This window comes from Mobula hypostoma, chromosome 2 (genome assembly GCF_963921235.1).
Source record: "Mobula hypostoma chromosome 2, sMobHyp1.1, whole genome shotgun sequence".
In the NCBI taxonomy this organism is placed as follows: Eukaryota; Metazoa; Chordata; class Chondrichthyes; order Myliobatiformes; family Myliobatidae; genus Mobula; species Mobula hypostoma.
The window spans coordinates 174,839,912-174,859,360 of NC_086098.1; the positions used below are offsets into that span (position 1 = coordinate 174,839,912).

The 19,449-nt window shown below is 38.9% G+C and overlaps 1 protein-coding gene across 2 annotated transcripts in view; it reads right to left on the reverse strand.

Moving 5' to 3' along the window:
• Positions 1-19,449, reverse strand: part of hm13 (histocompatibility (minor) 13) — a 99,860-nt gene that overhangs the window by 57,565 nt on the left and 22,846 nt on the right. For both annotated transcript variants that reach the window (XM_063041106.1, XM_063041105.1), the window contains exons 2-5: positions 12,429-12,527; positions 11,858-11,940; positions 6,220-6,308; positions 1,769-1,854 (exon numbers count right to left, since the gene is read on the reverse strand). In XM_063041106.1, the coding sequence (XP_062897176.1) occupies positions 1,769-1,854; positions 6,220-6,308; positions 11,858-11,940; positions 12,429-12,527 (357 nt within the window). The remainder of the gene's footprint in view (positions 1-1,768; positions 1,855-6,219; positions 6,309-11,857; positions 11,941-12,428; positions 12,528-19,449) is intronic.

Below are 19,449 nucleotides of genomic sequence, written 5' to 3' on the forward strand. Positions count from 1 at the left end.
CTCTAGAATTTAATCCAAATGACCATGCTTGTCTGTTTTGTCGAGTTGTCCCCCTATCACCCGCAATTAAATACTACTTTCCCTTCAGATACTCTTCAGTTAAAACAGAGAATTTAAAATACAATTTCTATTCACCCTTCATTACAAGTCATATTAAAAAACTATATTAAATTCAACCGTGCAGATAATCATCTGCAAAAGGAGGATACAAAACAATGTTTGTCAAAGATGCACAATTTTTTTTGTAAAATCTTTACATTTATTTACAACATACAAATACACAGAATAAAATTTCAGTGATAGATACTTAAATATTGGATAAATGAAGACGTGTAGTTAAGTAATGAGACATTTAGAGCATTACTTTCATGTTACAATGCTTTGAATTGATTTGTCAGAATACTATTTTCTACCTTTATGTTAATCCCATGAGCAGTTACAGTAATGAAAGAGGAATAATTAGCAGTAATGACTTGGAGCTTTACATTACATTTCTAACTGACCCAAAAACCCAACCTCTTGTATTAACAGCCTACTTAAAAAAAAAACTTTTAATACCATAACTCTACCAATCCTACTACAGAGGACCTGTTAACCCAACTTCTACCTGTGCCCTTCATTCCCTGAAGACACACCCTCCTGCACTGAGCTTGTTGGACATTGCTCAAAGCCAAGTTTCTGAGCAATAGCTCTAAATACAAATATTAGAAAGGATCCAAGGTCCACAGACAGGTGGTGAAAGTTAATGATGGCTATTCAACTAATTTTATGACAGATTAAAAGAACAAATAGAAGCAAAAGCACTTAAATCATGGTTGCCCATTCAGAAAGGCCTGAACTCCATTTCCCCATCAGGTTTCCGACAACTTTGATTTCCACAAGTTTCATACCACACCCATTACAAATGTCACATTGTTTCTTGAAGACAAGAATCTGGAGCTACAAATCAGATGCAGAAGATACTCAGCAGGTCAAGGCAGCATTTGTGGAGGAAAATGGACTATCAACATTTCCAGTCATCTGAACTGAAAGATGAGGAAAGAAAACCATGTAAAAAGGTGAAGAGGAGAGCTGCCAAGTGATAGGTGTATGCACAAAACAGGTGACAGAGGACGAGAGAAAATTGGAAATAGCGGAGCCTGGGAGGTAGTAGATGGAAGCAACAAAGCACAGATGACTGCAGGTGGGGTGGACAGATGCGGACAATAAATACCCCACTTCCCTTATTTGATTCTGTACTCCATCTTCCTTTCCTATAAGATGCTATCATCTGCAGCCTTCTGTCACCTGTCGTATTCAAAACATGGACTTCCATTTCCTTCCACAAATGCAGCCTGACCTGCTGAGATCCCCCAGCAGTTTTTCTTTGCTTCATATTGTTTCTGTCAATATTCAAATGACTTTCACAGCTCTTCATGATACATAGCTCAAAATGTATCTGAACAGACTTTCAGAAGGCTAAGTGAAAACAATCCCAGAATATATTTTTTAAATGTAGTTGAAATTAAGATGACTTAAATGATCTTAAGTTTATAAATAATTGACCACATTCAGGAGAACAGAACACACACTTCCCCCAGAAACATGGAAACTTACTATGGCCTGAATCAGCCAACAATGAGAGCAGAACCATTCATCTTAAAACTCTGGAAAATTAGCAATTGCATGTTGTATTGTACTGAGCTGAGCACGTTCCACTAACTGGATATAGTTACAGATAGAGATCATTCAACACGAATAAAATCATTACTTGATAGGTTGTTCTTACCTTTTTCAGTAAGTACCAGACTCCAATCACACTGCTAAAACCCAAACAGACAAGATCTTTGGTGTCAAACTCATAGTTGATGATTTCTAGAAAAATAAATATATACTGGTTTAAGAAAAACTTAATACAGGCCCTAGCGAGGTTTTGAGTGTTCAATTTATGGAAGCCCCATATATAAAAGCTGGAAGCCCCATATATAAAAGCAAGCAGAGATCAGCAGGATGAATTTGCTGGCTACTGCAGGCATTGGCTGCTGGGTAGGATGGGGCATCTCTCCACCTGAGCACCAACAACCAGAGGTTTAGGGTGACCCCAACAAAGCTAAACCTTAGCAGGTTTTTGCTGAGCACTCACTCATTGATCAGAGGTCATTGGCAGCTGCTTTTCCCTGAACCTACTGTTCAGATGCTCCTCTTTTCATTTCAGAATTATGAACAGTTCTCAGGAATGGAATCGTGTTATTAGCTCTGCATTGCTTGTACTTTTTTTTTTAGTGCTTTTCAGAAAAATACCCATTGCTTTTTTCCCCCATATTAACGCTACAGCTTTGGTCAGAAACCCCAAAATCATTGACTAAAATCGTTGCTTCCTTAACACCAAACCATGGGTCACCAGTGATCTAAAGATTCTTCTCAACCACAAAAAGAGAGCCTTTAGATCAGGAGACATGGAGGAATTGAATCATGCAGAGGGAGCTAAGAGAGAAGATCAAGGTGGCTAAAGAGGAATACAGGAGAGCTGGAGAACAAGCTTAGGCAGAGTAGCACCCAAGAGGTGTGGGGAGGCATGAAGGACAGCACTGGCTTCAATCAGCCCAGCTAGAGAGCCTGGGAATTGAACCATAAATGGGTTAATGAGTTAAACCAATTCTTCAATAGATTTGACAATTGCCCTCCTGTTCACACCTCCCTCAGCACACCAGTCCAGGTGCTGAAGCACCCAATGCTCCCGCAGCACTAAAACCTCCCCTCCTACCCCAATTCAACATATAGATGAAAACAGGCTACCATTATCTACATCCCCTCCTTGCCCTCCACCTACCATCCACAGCTCCACACACCAACTGCTATCATCCCGATTTCACCTCCCCCAGCACCCACCTTTAACCAACTTCCCAGTCATCATGGACTCGCCTTCACCACTGAGCAAGTGAGAAGGGCTCTGGGGAAACTCAGACATGGCAAAGCATTGGGACCGGATGGTGTGAACCCCAAGGTCCTGAAGGAGTGTGCTGAGCAGCTGTGTGGAGTTCTCCAACGCATTTTCAATCTGAGTCTCAGCCTGGAGTTAACACTGCTGATATCTACCTGCTAAACAGAGCCTACTCTCAGACGGTTGAAGAAGTTTGGTGTGGGCCCCCAAATCCTAAGAACTTTCTATAGGGGCACAATTGGGAGCATCCTGACTAGCTGCATCACTGCCTGGTAAGGGAACTGTACTTCCCTCAATCGCAGGACTCTGCAGAACTTCCTACTATTCAGGACATTTACAAAGACAAGTGTGTAAAAAGGGCCTGAAGGATCATTGGGGACCCAAGTCATCCCAACCACAAACTGTTCCAGCTACCATCCGGGAAACAGGAACAACAGGCTCCAGGCCAGCTTTTTCCACCAGGCCATCAAACTGCTTAACTCATGCAGACACAACTGTATTTCTATGATATACTGACTACCCTGTTGTACATACTGTCTGTCTGTCTAGGTACCATATCCGATGCGGACTTTGGTGACCATGGTTTTCCATGTAGATCTATCCTTCGTTTTTTGGACGACTTCCATTTCCTCGATGTGTAGCCACTTGGCTATGCTTTTGATGCATATAAGCCAAGGTCTTCCTCTAGGTTTACTCCCCTCAATCTTTCCAGACAGTATGAGCTTTTCTAGTTCATCTTTCCGCATGATGTGTCCTAGGAATCTGAGTTGTCTTTCTCTTATTGTTGGTTTGAGTGAACAAACTGCTTGGGCTCTTCTGAGAACTTCATTTGATGTGTGTGTGGTCCATGATATTTTTAACATTCTCCTGTAGAACCATAATTCAGCTGCTTCTAGTCTCTTTTCTATTGCTGGAGATATGGTCCAGCATTCACTTCTATAAGTCAGGATAGAATAAATGTAGCACTGCAGTATTCTGTTTTTAGTGTACATGTTCATCTTTCTGCCTGTTAATATGATCTTCATTTTTTGGAAAGCTTCTTTCGCCATTGCTATTCTGTATTTTTGATATCTGTTGTACATACTTTTTATTATAAATTACTCTATGTTGCACATTGCACATTTAGATGGAGGTGTAACGTCAAGATTTTTACTCCTCATGGATATGAAAGATGGAAGTAATAAAGTCAATTTAATTCAATTCCCATTTGGATAAGCAGGGCAGCACTGTGAGGATCATGTTTTTTGATTTCTCAAGTGCCTTCAATACCATACAGCCCTCACTGCTGGGAGAAAAGCTCCATTCAGTGCAGGCTGGCACTTGCATGGTACCCTGGATAATGGACTATCTGACTGGCAGACCACAGAATGTGCAGCCTCAGAGCTGTGTTTCAGACATGGCTATATGCAGCACTGGGGCCCCACAGGGCTCCCTTCCTCTCTACCCAGTATACCTTGGTCTTTCGATACAACACTGAGTCATGCCATCTGTAGAAATTCTCTGATGACTCAGCAATAGTTGGATGGATAAAGGGAGGACAAGGTGATGAATACAGGGCCCTGGTGGAGGACTTTATCAAATGGTGCCAGCTGAATAATCTGCAGCTCAATATCAGTAAGACAAAGGAGATGGTGATGGACTTCAGGAAGACTAGCCTGCACTGTTCCCTGTTACCACTAAAGATGAAGACGTGAATGTGGTAAGAACCTACAAATACCTGGAGGTGCACCTGGATGATGGACTTGAGTGGAGCACCAACATACAAGAAGGGCCAGAGTCACTTCTACTTCCTGAGGAGACTAAGGTCCTTTAGAGTAAGCAGGCCTCTCCTTCATATGATCTATCAGTCTGTTGTCGCCAATACAATCTTCTATGTGGTGGTGTGCTGGAGCAATGGCAGGCTCAGTAAACTGATTAGAAAGGCTGGCTGTTATAGGAGTCAAACTGGACACACTGGAGGCTGAGACAGAACAAAGGACCCTACAGAAAATCCTGCCAATCTCACCCTCTACATGCTTCCTTGGCTGAACAGAGGAGCACTTTCAGTAATAGACTAGGACAACCGTGCTGCTCTAAGGACCACTATATGAGGTTGTTCTTCCTCTTAGCCATTAGGATCTATAATGTGTCAACCATAGCCAAGGAAGTGATAACTTACCACAAGCAGCTAACAGGAGTGGGTTATTTTTTTTATTCTTTCTTACTTCTCTTCTAATATTTTTATATCTGTGTACTAGTAATGTTACTGTGACACTGCAATTTTCTTTGGGATCAATAGGGTATCTAGTTATTGATTGACCAGCAGGTCATTTTAATGATACATTTTTCCAATGATCCCATCAGCTCCAACTTTTAGTAGGTTATCTCCAAACATGTCAGCCTTCAATACTAAGCTTATTCAGTCTTTGCATTTTTTTTTAAATACAAGTTGATTCCAACTCTGAAAACACTAGGGAAAGCTAGTATCACTTTCTCAAGATGAGTATTAATGGAATTTTAACAGAAGATCCCCATCAGGAAACTTTTAATTTCAGTTGCAACAACATCACGTTGGATTGGCCACCACCACTCTCTGCCTGGCATACTCTCAACTGGAACTACGTGATCTCACAGACCCAAAGCTCGTTACTTCCAACACAATGTACTCCAGTTCTCTAGTTCTGTGCAGCATTATTTGCCACTTATTTTAGGCAAGAAGAAAAATGTTCACAGTGGCAACAACAATAATAAAAAAAAACAACTTAGAATATGTAAAATGATTTTATCTTTTTGCCTTTACAATCTGATGGTGGGCAAGATAATCCAGAACTAGAACAGCTGGGTTCACTAATCTCTCATTAAAGAATCATTCATGTTATCCTCTTAATTAAAAGTTAATCATATACAGTCTTAGTTAGTGACTTGATGGAGGTATACAGGAGCCATTGATAGAATGGACAGCAAGGGAATTTTCCCAAGGCAGACATGGCTAATACAAGGAGATGTAATTCTGAAATGACTGATGGGAAGTATGGGGTGGCGGGCGGGGGGGGGTGGTGGAGGAAGAGGGATGTCAGAAGTATTTCTTTTAAAACACAGAGTGGTGGTTGCATGAAATGCACTGCTAGGAGGTGGTGGTACAGGCAGCTACATTAGGGACACCCAAGAGACTCATAGGTAGGCACATGGATGAAAGAAAATTGGAGGGCTCTGTAGGAGGGCAGGGTTAGATTGATCTTGGGGTAGGTTCAAAGACTGTCACAATATTGTGGTCCAAACAGCCTGTACTGTGCTGTAACATTCTATGTTCAAGTACTTACCCTCCTTGGATTCTCCTGTTCCCTGAGTAAAAAGCAGCTGGTACTGTTTGTTTGGTAGACTTGCAGGAATCACCTTATTCATAGCTGGACTGAAACAAAAGAACAAATCAGTTCACTTTGTTTCCCAGGATTCCTCCTTTGCATTAATTATTACTAGAAAATGGAGAATAATATTGAAAGTTTTACGTAGGTACAATAATCACCCAAAAATTTATTAGCCATTAATGTCTTTTCTGGTTACACTCCATTTTCCAATGACTGTTCATCATAGTGAGCTACATAAAGGAGCTTAAAAGTAGCTGGAGAAATATCAGCCCTGATCAGTGTCACCACATGGCTCTGAAAATGAATAATAATAATTTATAAAGCACTTTTTATACAATACAGTTCAAAGTGCTTTAGAATGGGATACAGTGCAAATATGAAAATAAAAGACAAAACTATGTTAGTTAAAAGTAAGGTTAAATAAACAAGTTTTGAGCTGGCATTTAGAAGTGTCAACTGAGTCTGCATCCCTTATCATTTTAGGTATTGAATTCCACAGTTTAGGAGCATAGTTCAAAAAACCTGACCTGCCGATTTTCTTGAAAGCGATTGGTTTAAATTTAAGGGACTGGCAGAAGAAGATCTGAGAGTCAAGCAGGATTATAAAACAAAAACAATTCAGCCATGTAATGAAGGAAGATTACAATACTCAACTTGTTAAATTTCATTGAGCATAATGACTTCTTCAACTATGGAGGGTAGGGCTAAAGGAGAATGAGAAGGCTTTGGTGCAATTTGTCAGTATTTTGCATGGTCAACTATACATGAACTGGCCCAGCTAGGATGAAATAAGAGTCAAAAGCCAAACATCAACCACAAGAAAAACTTGTTCATTATTTTTGTACAGTTCAAGCAGCTCTCAAATCACAAGCCCAAGGATAAAATTTTGATTGAATTTAGCTTTGTCAGAGTAAGACTTTTACAGCTCTGTTAAAATAATCCCCAATTCCTATCTAAGTCCCATACAGACATTAAGTTAATATTGAGTTACACAAACAGAATAAGTTGCCTGAAGTCAGATTTTTTAAAGCAGAAATGTCAAACCTTGGGAGGTTTAGACTTGAGAAACTATAAACCAGCTCAAACAGAACTCATTTTTGAATTGTTATTGGGCCTTTTACATCCAGTTTGACAGATTTTTTTTTTGCATTCCAAAAGACTCTCAGCACTGCTTAAGCATCCAACTGTTAACCCATCTGTTCCTTTCCTAAAGTAAGGCATCAACCTAAAACCTATCATTCAAAACCACTTGCAATTAAACAAAACCAGCATCATAAGCAAGAATAGGTCAAGAAGTTAAGTACAAAGAACCATCAAGTGAGACCATTTCTCACCTCATTGTTTTAGTTTTCTCTTCAGAGATACAAAAGTTAAAATATAAAGATTAAAGATTAGCTTTGTTAGGTGAAACGTATTGTTTGCGTCAACAACCAACACAGTTTGAGGATGTGCTGGAGGAAGACTTGCAAGTGTTGCCATGCTTCCAGCACCAACACAGCATGCCCATAACTTATTAATTCTAACTCTTTTTATAGGCATCTGTTAGTTTCATGTGACCATGGATTTGCGCCTTGGAAGGTTTTCAGGGCGCAGGCCTGGGCAAGGTTGTATGGAAGACCAGCAGCTGCCCATGCCGCAAGTCTCCCCTCTCCACGCCACCATTGTCCAAGGGAAGGGCATTAGGACCCATACAGCTTGGCACCAGTGTCGTCGCAGAGCAACGTGTGATTAAGTGCCTTGCTCAAGGACACACACGCTGCCTCAGCCAAGGCTCGAACTAGCGACCCTCAAGTCACTAGATGAACGCCTTAACCACTTGGCCATGCGCCAACACTCTTACGTCTTATGTCTAACTCTTACATCTTTAAACATCAGAGCACCTGGTGAAAACCACAGTCATGGGGAGAATGTACAAACTCCTTACAGAGGGCAGCAAGAATTGAACCCCAAACTTAACACGCTGCAAAGCGTTATGCTTACCACTATGCCAATGTGTTATGTGTTATGTACTATGTACAGAACATGTCTTGGAAAGGAAAGCCTTTCATTAGTAGCGATCTTCCAAAAATTAAAAATCCAGTCAGGAGCTGAACACCAGCTACCTTCTTCCAGTTCAGCTTCCCCCATGACAGATGCTGTGAAATTTTTGAAATACTTGAGTCAAGCAGCCACTGCAGAGTGAGAAACAGTTACTCTTTCAGGTTGATGGTCTTGGATACTTCGGATGAACAAGCGGCAGTAATAACTCATTTCACTTTCCAGAGGCTACCCATCCAGCTGAGGATTCCCAGTACATTAAGTTTAGGCTGGCAGCAGCTGCTGTGTTTAGTCTCTGGATTCCTTATTTCACCATCTCTACCATGTGGAGGAAAAAAAGACAATTATGCTGTCCTTTTGCAAGATAAGGATTGAGATAGTAATTCAAGTGCCAAAATGTTGTGGTAAAATGCATTGCTCAAGATCAGGAACAGGAAGCAACCACCGCCCCCCTCCCCCACAGAAACACAGGAAATAAGTGAATCAAACAAAGTATTCAAAGTTCACTACACAATCGACCTTTTGCTTTTACTTTGCCACAGCTAGATGTTGGCAGAGATATAGCAACAAGGATGGATCACTGAGACCCTTAAATTTGTTCTTCCAGTTAATTAGACAACAGTTGATATGCTGTTAGTAAATTTAGTCAACGGGACAAAGGATTTGACTCAGTGCCCATTATGACAGAAAACTCCAAACAACACCAGCTGGATGTGTTTTTAGTTACGGTATTCCATCAATACAACTTTTTACTAAAATATATTAAAGTCAATAGTTTCCAGCCAAAACAATGACTGCCCATTTCCCTTGGTAGATGATGATTAACCTGCTGAGTACATCCAGCTTTTTGTGCTTTTATTTCTAAATTTTATTATTTTTTAATTTTATTGAGATACAGAATGGAATAAGCTCTTCCACCCCCCTCGAGCCATGCTATCTCTAATTACGGAACAACTTACAATGACCAATTAACCTACAAACTGGTACATCTTTAGATTCTGGGAGGAAACCGGAGCACCACAAGAAACCCAAGCGATCACAGGGAGAACATACAAACTCTAACGGCAGCAGCTGGAATTGAACCCGGGTTGCTGATACTGTAAAGCATTGTCCTAACCACTACACTACCATGCCAACCCTTTAAAATGAAGAGTTAATCTGAATAGATCTCAGAAATTACTCAGAATAACAGACTTCCAGTAAACAAGTGGGAGGGTCCATAAATTGTGCAGAAATTCTAATGAAGTACATGGCACAATATATTGAAGTCTCATTACTGAATAGAAGGATCTTGAGAAGTACTTAATCAGGCAGTAATCCACCGAGGAATTCACTGCTGAAAATAACTAAGTAGCTTGACAATGTTTTCTGGACCTAAAAATGACTCACTCCTTTACCTTAGTTAACATTTACATCTTAACTTTAGCTAATCAGTGAACTACACAGCAAATTGATGAATGCACACAGTAACAGCATTCCATTCAGCCATTTCCTGTGCAAATGCTATTACTGCAGGATTAGTCTATAAATAATCTGTCATTAGCTGCAAGGAAATGTGCCATAATTACCATACATTTATTTTCAATAGCTTAATTGGTGAACATTGGAACTGTTTCCAAATTTGAAGATTTATTTCAATGGATATATTCCAGCACATTATTATAGGCTTTCAGATTCGCAAGGAGACAGTTTTAATGTGATCATCACGAAATGAGTACAAATCAGCCATTATCCGATGGTGAAGCAGACGCAATGGTCCAAATAGCCTAATTTTGCTTTTGCATCTTATGGTCTTAAAATAGCACACCAGTCTTAGATTCCCCTTTTAGAAAGTGTTTCTATGAACAATGAATATGCTAAGATTTACAGAACACATCTAAAGAGGTTCAGCCCAACGATTTGGCAGGTTAATGTGCCATGTCCAACATTAAGAAATTAGTTCTCAGATGTTGCTTACCTACCCAATTTCTAAAAATAAAACTCAATTCAACACAATCTACCAGATCATACTCACTGACTCTCGTTTTGCGCTGAGACTTAGCAGTCAGAGTTAGCCCTGAGCTGAACCTTCAAACCTGGAGGACCAGTGGACTACTCCAAGTCTGGCTTCTACCCTTTGACCTGTGTGGCATGGGTGATCCTACCAAGAGTCAAAGCATAAAGCCCTGACTCTAGCCAACATAGTTTCCAGGTCATTGAGGCACGCAAGCCTCTAAACCACAAGGCTGTGGTCCTCAGATCATAAGGCCAGTAGATCTGTTCACCAATTACTGCTATATTTCCCTAATATGCTAGTTAAATCAAAGGGCTTTTTTAATATACATATAGCACAATCATTTAGCATAGTTAAAACCAAATACCCATAACTTCTTAAAAAAAATTTTTTTTAATGTTTCTTCCCAGCAGCATAATATAAATATTAGATATAGATCCATTATCAAAAGGTTTCAAATTAAAAATTACATCTAGTAGATTATCAGGACTTTTAGGAAACGTACTTATTTGAGACCGCCAAAAATCTCTTATTTGTAGGTATCGAAAAAAAAGTTCTGGGTACACTATATTTAGTTGACAGTTGTTCAAACGAAAAGAGACTTCCCTCTACAAACAAGTCCTGAAAGCATTTAATACCTAATCCTTTAGATAAAGTGTTCCTTTAGATAAAATTAAAAATCTTTGGGAACAAGATTTACACACTTCAATTTCTGAGGAAACTTGGAATCAAATTTTTAAATTGGTTAATACTTCATCGTTATGTGCCCGCCACTCTCTCCTACAATTTAAAGTGGTCCATGGGGCCCATATGACCAAGGATAAGTTGTCTTGTTTTTATTTAGATCTATCTCCGTATTGTGATAAATGTAATAATGGAGAAGCTTCAATCATTCATGTTTTGAACATGCCCAAGTCTTGGAAAATATTGGAAAGAAGTATTTCAAACTTTCTTGATACTTTTTAAAGTTTACTTTAAGCCTAATCCTTTGACCACTTTATTTGGTATTGTTGGAGGTAAGGATATTATTTTGGAGTCATCTGACTTGCACATTTTGGCTTTTATGTCTCTTATGGCCAGAAGGATGCTCTTGCTTAAATGGAAAGATGCGGCCCCTCCTATTCACGCCCAATGGTTACGTGATGTAATGTCATGTTTAAATTTAGAGAAGATTCGATGTTCAATCTCTGAATCCAGTCAAGACTTTCAAACATTGTGGGGATCCCTTTCTGAATTATTTTCAAAACCTTGATTTGTTGTTAAAGCAAAGATGATGACTAATATTTTTTTTTTACTAATCAGCTTCGGTCTTGGTAATGGGTTAGATTTTTTTAATATAATAAAATTACTATATTTCAATGTTACAAATTAATTAACCTGTATGAATATAGGGTAAGGAGTCATTATATGCAATTTAGTATAATGTATTGATATATTTTTTCCTGTACTCTGTACTCTTATATGTAAATTAATAAAAATATTGGAAAAGAAAAAAGGTTTCTTCATGTTTTCTTTCCAAATTAAAGAACATGAGAATTTTTTTCCAATGAAAGAATGTCATACCTTAAAGTGTGAGACAAAGCCAATATACCAAGTATGAAAAAGTACATGGAAAGGAGCAAATTGATGTACTCTTGAGAAAATATCTGAAAACAAAAGACACAGAACAGTTATTTCCCCTCAACCATCAGCCTCTTGAACCATATAAGATATCTTCACTCACCCCATCACTGAACTGTTCCCACAACCAATGGACTCACTTTCAAGGACATATTTATTGCTTATTTAGCATTGCTGCTTTTCCCCCTTTCTTTTTGTATTGGCACAGTTTGTCATCTTTTCCACACTGATTATCATTGCCTGTTGGTGCGGTCTTTCATTGATTCTATTTTGGTTACAGAATTTATTGAGTATGCCCACAGGAAAGTCAATCTCTGGGTTATATATGGTTACATATGTACTTTGAGAATAAATTTACTTAGAACGTTGAATTATTTAACTAAAGTACAGCAGCAGCCCCTACTACAATGTGGATAACAAATACTGACAACCAAAATATATATATTTTTAAAAAATAAAGTCTCAGATGGGGGGATGGGCACACAGAAAGAAAAGATATACAAAGCAAACTTACTTTGAAAAAAAGATAAAGGCCAAACAGTGTGCAGCTGGCAATGATGGGAAATCTGGCTGCATCTCGACTTGTAATGGTCTCCGGCATATCATTGGAATTCTGCAAATGCAAAGCAAGTGGCTGTTATGAATCATACCAGAGTATAATAAGTCTTCAAACAGCCCGGGTAATTGACGTCCAGGATAATCAGCTAATTTTTTTGAGAGAATGCAATAGGAACCTTGATTTCCCCCTCCCACAATGTATTACTACTGAATTTTACCAAATCAGAGAGATTACATACAGATGCCCATTGCATCTATCAAATCCAGGAACAACTGAGCCAGTCCCACTCTCTCACCTTTCATCATAATCCTCAAAATTCTTTCCTTTCATACATTGAGTCACATTCCTCATGAATGCTAGAATTGAATCTGCCTCCATCAATACCGCCACATTCTAAGCCTTAACCGATAACCATGTGCTTTGCAAGTATCAAGTCTCTTTATAACTGGCAAAAAAAAAACAATGCTCCCTCCACCATCTCTATCTATTCTGTCTAGATTCTTCAGAACCCTTGAAGTATATACAAAACTCCACTTGTGGCTGAATCAATGTTTTATAAAAGGTTCATCATCATTTGTAAAACTGATTTGATGCCAGCTCAAGAAGTACAACATTGGAGTACAGACCTCTTAACCGAACATCAGAAATCAGCTTCAGCATCAAAACAACTCATCAGTGCTCGATTTCAACCGGCTATGAAAACCATTCGACGTTGTGTTTCTACGATTTTTCAATATTGTATTTGTCTATTTGTCAACTGTTTTTGTCCATTACACCAGATGACCACAAGCTCTAAACCCTGGTCTGGTGTCTTACTAGCATTACAGAATGGTTGAGTTTGAATATCCTTAAACTAAATGAGGGGGAAAAAACCCAGAAATTTTGGTTATTGGTAACAATAAAAAGTAGTGTGAATCTCAGAAATGAATTTTATCATCTGGCCTTACAAATTAAGCCAGAAGTTAAAGAATTCAGATGCTATTATTGACTCAAGAGTTTGATTTCTTATAACATCAATTTGCAGAAAAATTGATACAAGTTTAATGTTTTTAGCTGATTAGATTACTGTAATGCACTCTTTTCAGAACTGCCTACGAAACATAGAATCAGCTGCAGCTTGTTCAAAATGCAGCAGCCAGAATCTTAAACAAAACAAAAGAAAATTTAAGTATATTTCACCACTTTTGGCATCATTGCACTGGGTGCCTGTCTCCTTTAGGACCAATTTTAAAATACTCTTAATTGTATACAAGGCTCTGAATAATCTAACTCCTCTATATATTTTGGAGTGTCTATCCCCTTATGTCCCAAATCATAATCTTAGAATCGCAAATATTGGTGTGCTTAGTGTTCCTACAGCCAAGCATACAAAAATCTTGAATACTCTTAATGATTGAGGTACGCCAAGCTAATACTGTGGAATGTTTCAAAACACTTCCAAAAACCTACTTTTTAAAAAAAAATGGATTACTTAATGCCTGTTGATTATATTTATATAATTTGGTTTTTGGTTACATTTTATTATATATAATGCTCGTCTTCACTTATGATTTATAATTGTCTCATTTTTATGATTGATGTAAAGCATGTAAAGCACTTCAAGCCTGCATCTTAATGTATACAAATAAAGATTATTATTACTACAGTCCAAAAGAACAGAAAACTGGTGTGGCAGGGGGGAGGACTGCAATCTGATTGTCTGGCTTGTAAACATTCTCAAACATGGGCACACAGTAGGCAGTCTTCAGAGTACCGTTTTGTTGAGAAATGAGCAAAAGGTACACAGAGCACAAGGTGTCGCTAGTAGAAAAGTGGAGAGTAGACAAAGGATAGCAGCATAAAAGCAGCTCCACAACCCAGAGGCCACATTTATTCAGGCTGTTATTCTCAGCAGAAAGTTGCACAAATAGTCTCCATCTCAAGAATGTCCTCAGCCAGGTTTTCAATCTGGAACAGTTTAGTATACTATCAAGAATTCCGCATGGTAAATGCCATATTACCACACAGAAAATAATAAAACTGACAACTCAAATGCTGAAAAATTGCTTCCACTAAGTAAGCACTTAACCATTCCATAAGTCAATTTCAGCATTGGCATCAAGATTCAAAGTTTTGCAAGCTTGCCATGATGAGAGCAGAACCACTGCTGTCAGCAGAACTGAAAGCAGGCAAAGAGGATGAGGAATACAGAAGGCAGTCAAAAGTGGATCTTTCTAGTTGGCTGATAATAAATAGTGCAACAAAATCCATTAACTGCAACCCCAATTCCCAATTCACTGACAATCCCATATTTGGCCTTTTCTACTGATGGCCAGTGTTGGCTTGGCTATAATACAAGAACAAAACTTCCTAGTTTTTATTTTTATTTTGCAATTTATGAAATGGATGGTACATAAATATCAACCACTCATGTACAACCTGTTCATTTCTTTTTGTTCCAGTCTAACTTAATAGGTCATCCAACATGGACAATGAATGAATTCTGAAGTGATGTGGAGAGAACTCACCTCAAAATATGCAGCAGTAGTCTAAAAGATAACACATTCAATAGGTTCTGCCAACTGAGTCACAATAGTTGGCCACGAAATTTAACAAGCTGAGATCTCTCCCGTCATAGCCAGAGGCCACATGGCGAACGATTCACCAGATGCTAGATGTTTAAACTACAGAATGATCTGAGCCAAAATCCACATGATACCAAATGACTAGATTTTCATCTTCATATTCCTTATGCTCTTCTACCATGACCAGAAAGATTACAGCAACAGATGCTTGAAGACAGAAAGGCACATGTGCACAGGCTCTGGTGACTAGAAAGGGGAGAGAAGATAGATGCATGCTGACACTATTTGAAGTTAATAAATTAGAGGTGATGGAATGAAGTGCAAAGAAAATTAGATGTGAGAATACTGTCAAAGTTTGGAGAAAGAGACTAAAGCTAGGAGACATAGCCTCAAGATTTTGGGAAACAGGTTTAGGAAGGAGATGAGGAGAAATTGCTTTTCCCCAGAGAGTACTGAAGCTTTGGAATTCTCTGTCCAGGGATGCATTAGAGACTACCTCATTAAATATTTAAGACACAGTTAGATAGATTGTTTGCACTGCAGGGGAATTAAGGTTTACGGGGAAAAGACAAATTGGTTCTTCTCAGTGCACGGCCAGGTTAGCCACGATCTTACTGAATGGCAGAGCAGGCTCAGTAGACCAGATGGCCTAGACCTGCTCCTGTTTCATATGTTCTAAGTTCTATTCTTTTAATTCCATGATTGGCTTGTCTTCAGAAATAGGTATAGCAATAATAACCAGTCTAGCAGCCCATCCTGCTGCCAAATTTCTGTTCATTGTTTGAGATCACAATGTCCATGGCAAAGATGTATTTATTGCCCATTCCCAACTTCCTTTGGAAATTGAGCAACCTTCGTTGCATTTAAACGACCGAGCACTAACTGCAGCAGGAGTGACTGCTAAAGTGATGAGTGGCATTCCAATTGTCCTGGATGAAGTTCAGCTTCCAGGATGTGATTGGAGTTGTACTCATCTAGGCAAATGGAGATTATTCCATCATCATCCTGACTTAATGAGATGCCTGAAGTTTGTGTCAACACACACACACACACACACACACCACACACACAAAATGGAGCAACTCAACAAATCAAGCCACATCTACAGATGGAAATAGATAATTGACATTTTTTAGGCTACAATGTCAACTGTTCATTTTGCTACATAGACACTGCCCAATTGTGTGTGTTGCTTCAGGTTTCCAGCATCTGCAGCATCTTGAGACTCTGGTGTCCCTTGCTACAGCAGATTCAGTCCCTACATGCATTTGTAGCCAGTTGTACGGTTGGTCCATTTGAGTTTCTGATATATTAGTGACACTCAAAGTAATCACAAGGTTAACTAGGCAACAGTGAGTTTCACACTGTTCTGCGTGAACTGTGCCATTATTAAACATTCTTTGTGTTTTAGCCATGATTGAATAGCTGGCTCTGTGGGGTCTGCAGCAATGCCAACTGTGTGAAAGTGTTGTCTACCAAACAAAATGTTAAATACGGGCCCTGAAAGATTAATTGTTAGTGTTTTTTTTAAATCAGGACATTGATTACCTGTGGTGTTCCTACACAGTTGATTATGTATGACATTGGTTATCGTGTTAACTGACACTCATTCAAGGGCACTGAACTGATTGAGATACTGTATCAGGTCTTTTGGACTTGATCCCTAGCAATGAGCAATAATCAAGTGCCTTCAGACACATTGACTGAATCACACCTTTTATTAGACAAGACAATGGAGCAGAGCAATGAACCATTTGGTTCATTGAGCCTGCTCCACCATTCCATCATGGCTGATTGATTATTCCTCTCAACCCCATTTTCCTGCCTCCTCCCCCTGACCTTTGATACCCTTACTAATCAAGAAGCTATCAACCTCCACTTTGAATATACTCAATTACTTAGCCTCCATAGCCTCTGATAGCAATGAATTCCAAAGATTCACCTTCTCTGGCTACAGCAATTCTATCAAAAACTCAAGCAGGACCAAGATTCTTTTACCAACACCAAATAAATGTTGCAAAACTCTTACTTCTTAACTCTTTGTGATGACATCTAAATTAGCTTTAAGTGACACTGCTCATTATACTTGCCTCTTACTATAAAGTACAACCAAAACAGTATAATTAGAAACAACTGCTCGTGACAATTCTGCAAGTAAATCAACAAGACAAAGCCCAGGCACTACCCTTGCCACCACTAACAGGCAGTGCCTAACAAAGGCCTCACAATCCAGGATATGCCCACTTCTCATTACAACCATCTGAAAGGAGATGTAGCAGCTTCTCATCCATTCAGAAACAGCTTCTTTCCCCTCTGCCATCAGATTTCTGAACTGTCCACAAAAAGTACCTCATTATTCCTACATATTTATTTTTCTGAGTTATAGTAATTATGTCTTTGCACTGTACTGTAGCTACAGCACAAGAAATTCCACATCATCCAAGTCAAGAGATAATAAATTTGATTCCACATCTGCATCCGAAACTGCACAAGTGTATTAATTGTACTTCAGGCACACCAGGTCTACTTTCAAGAAAAATACACTCCAAATGTTAAGGATTAAAAGGAAAGCTGAAACTTTCAGCCGAATTCCACTCATTAATATGATCCAACACATTCTTGCTTTTGCAAGTGTTCAAGTAAACTGAAGCCTTGTACATAAAGCTCAAATTTCTTGCCTTCTGATAAATGCCAAAATGTATTTTCTGTTTTTAGTACAAATTATGAAAATAATTGGATTGAAAATGGGCAGGGTAGTCAGTAACAGAGGATGATGGTAGAGTATTGCTCTTGTGATTGAAAGCCTGTGACCACTAGTATACCAGAGGGACTGGTGCTGAGACCTGAGCTGTATTATACACATATCGTATACACTAATGACTCAAGTAAAATTATAGAAAGTTTGTAAATAGCAGAACTTGATGTTGCTGCTTTTGATGACAAGGTTGCCTTAGCGTACAGAATATTAACCAGATGGCAAGTTTAGCAAAATGGTGGCAGATCAAATTTAATCCTGCCAAGTGACCTGATGCATTTTGGGGAGAGGGAGACAAAGGGTAGAACGAATACCATAAACGATAGGAACTGAGGGAGAACTGAAGAGGGATCTTGGTAGATAGGAAGTGAAAATAGCAAATAGGATGCTTATGTTTATTAGCTCAGCATGAAATAATAATAGTGATTTCCTGGTATAAAATATCAATTAGGCCACTGCTGGGATATTGCATGCATTGCTGGCAGCCACACTATAAGAAAGGATGTGATTGCACTGGAGAGGGTGCAGAGGAGATTCACTATGTTGCCTATAATGGAAAAATTATAAGGCAGGGTAGGGCAAAAATTCAATTATAGGGTGTGATAGTAGAGATCCATTTATCTTGAAGCAAAAGAAGTTAACTAAGGACACTTTTCACATGACAGATGTGCCCAAGGCCAGAGGGCATACATTTAAGGCGAGGAGTATGAGGTTGGAATGAATCCAAGGAAGAACTGTTTTGAACCAAAAATCTGGAACACCGCCTGAGGTTGTTGTGGAGGTAGGTTCTCTTACAGTTAAAAAATAGCTGTATGAACATTGAATTATAACATTATAGGCTACAGGCCAAGTGCTGGAAAATGGAATTCAAGGATGAAATGGAAAGCACTTTAAAATTATGCCCCGCTCGTATTTGCCATTTCCGCTTTAGGGGAGAAAAAAAGTCTCTGGCTAGCCACTCAATCTACGCTCATCATTTTGTAAGGTATTTGGTCAGCAAAAGCAAGATGGGTACTTGGCTAGCATAAAGGAGAATGACTGAAGGTTCTGTTTCTGTACTGTACAACTAAATGAACCGTTTCCTTCCTCCTCAAAATATTTACCCAGCATAAAGAGTTTGATAAAACCTGCCAGATACTTTCCTGTTTGCACTGCAAAGTCACATTACTCCATGTCATACAATTCAAATGGAATACAAGTTTTATGTAAAATTACTTTGAAAATGGACACCACGTGTTAGGACCTTGCCATTACTTACTTTTTAGTAAGAAGTGCAGTGAGCAATTTCAAGGTGCTATCACATCAATCAGTTCTACTGTGGAATTTCACTGCGCAAACAAGATACATGGGGCCAGCAAAAATATTCCTAAGCTGCAAAAAGAAAACAGAAGGGTAAGGAAATTGTCATGAGGAGCTCAAGACTACCTAAAAAAATTGCTGTAAATTTACTGCATTTCATGCACAAGGAATACCCAGATCCCTAGGAATATTGACATTAAAAAATAAAAGACTAAAAATATATTTTTTAACCATTTCACAGGGAATAAATGGCATTGTAGCAAAGCTAGTAGAGCTGCTGCTTCACAGGATTGAATATGGACCAGAGTTCAGTCCTGGCTTTGGTATCGTCCATGTGGTGTTTGCACACTCGCCCTGT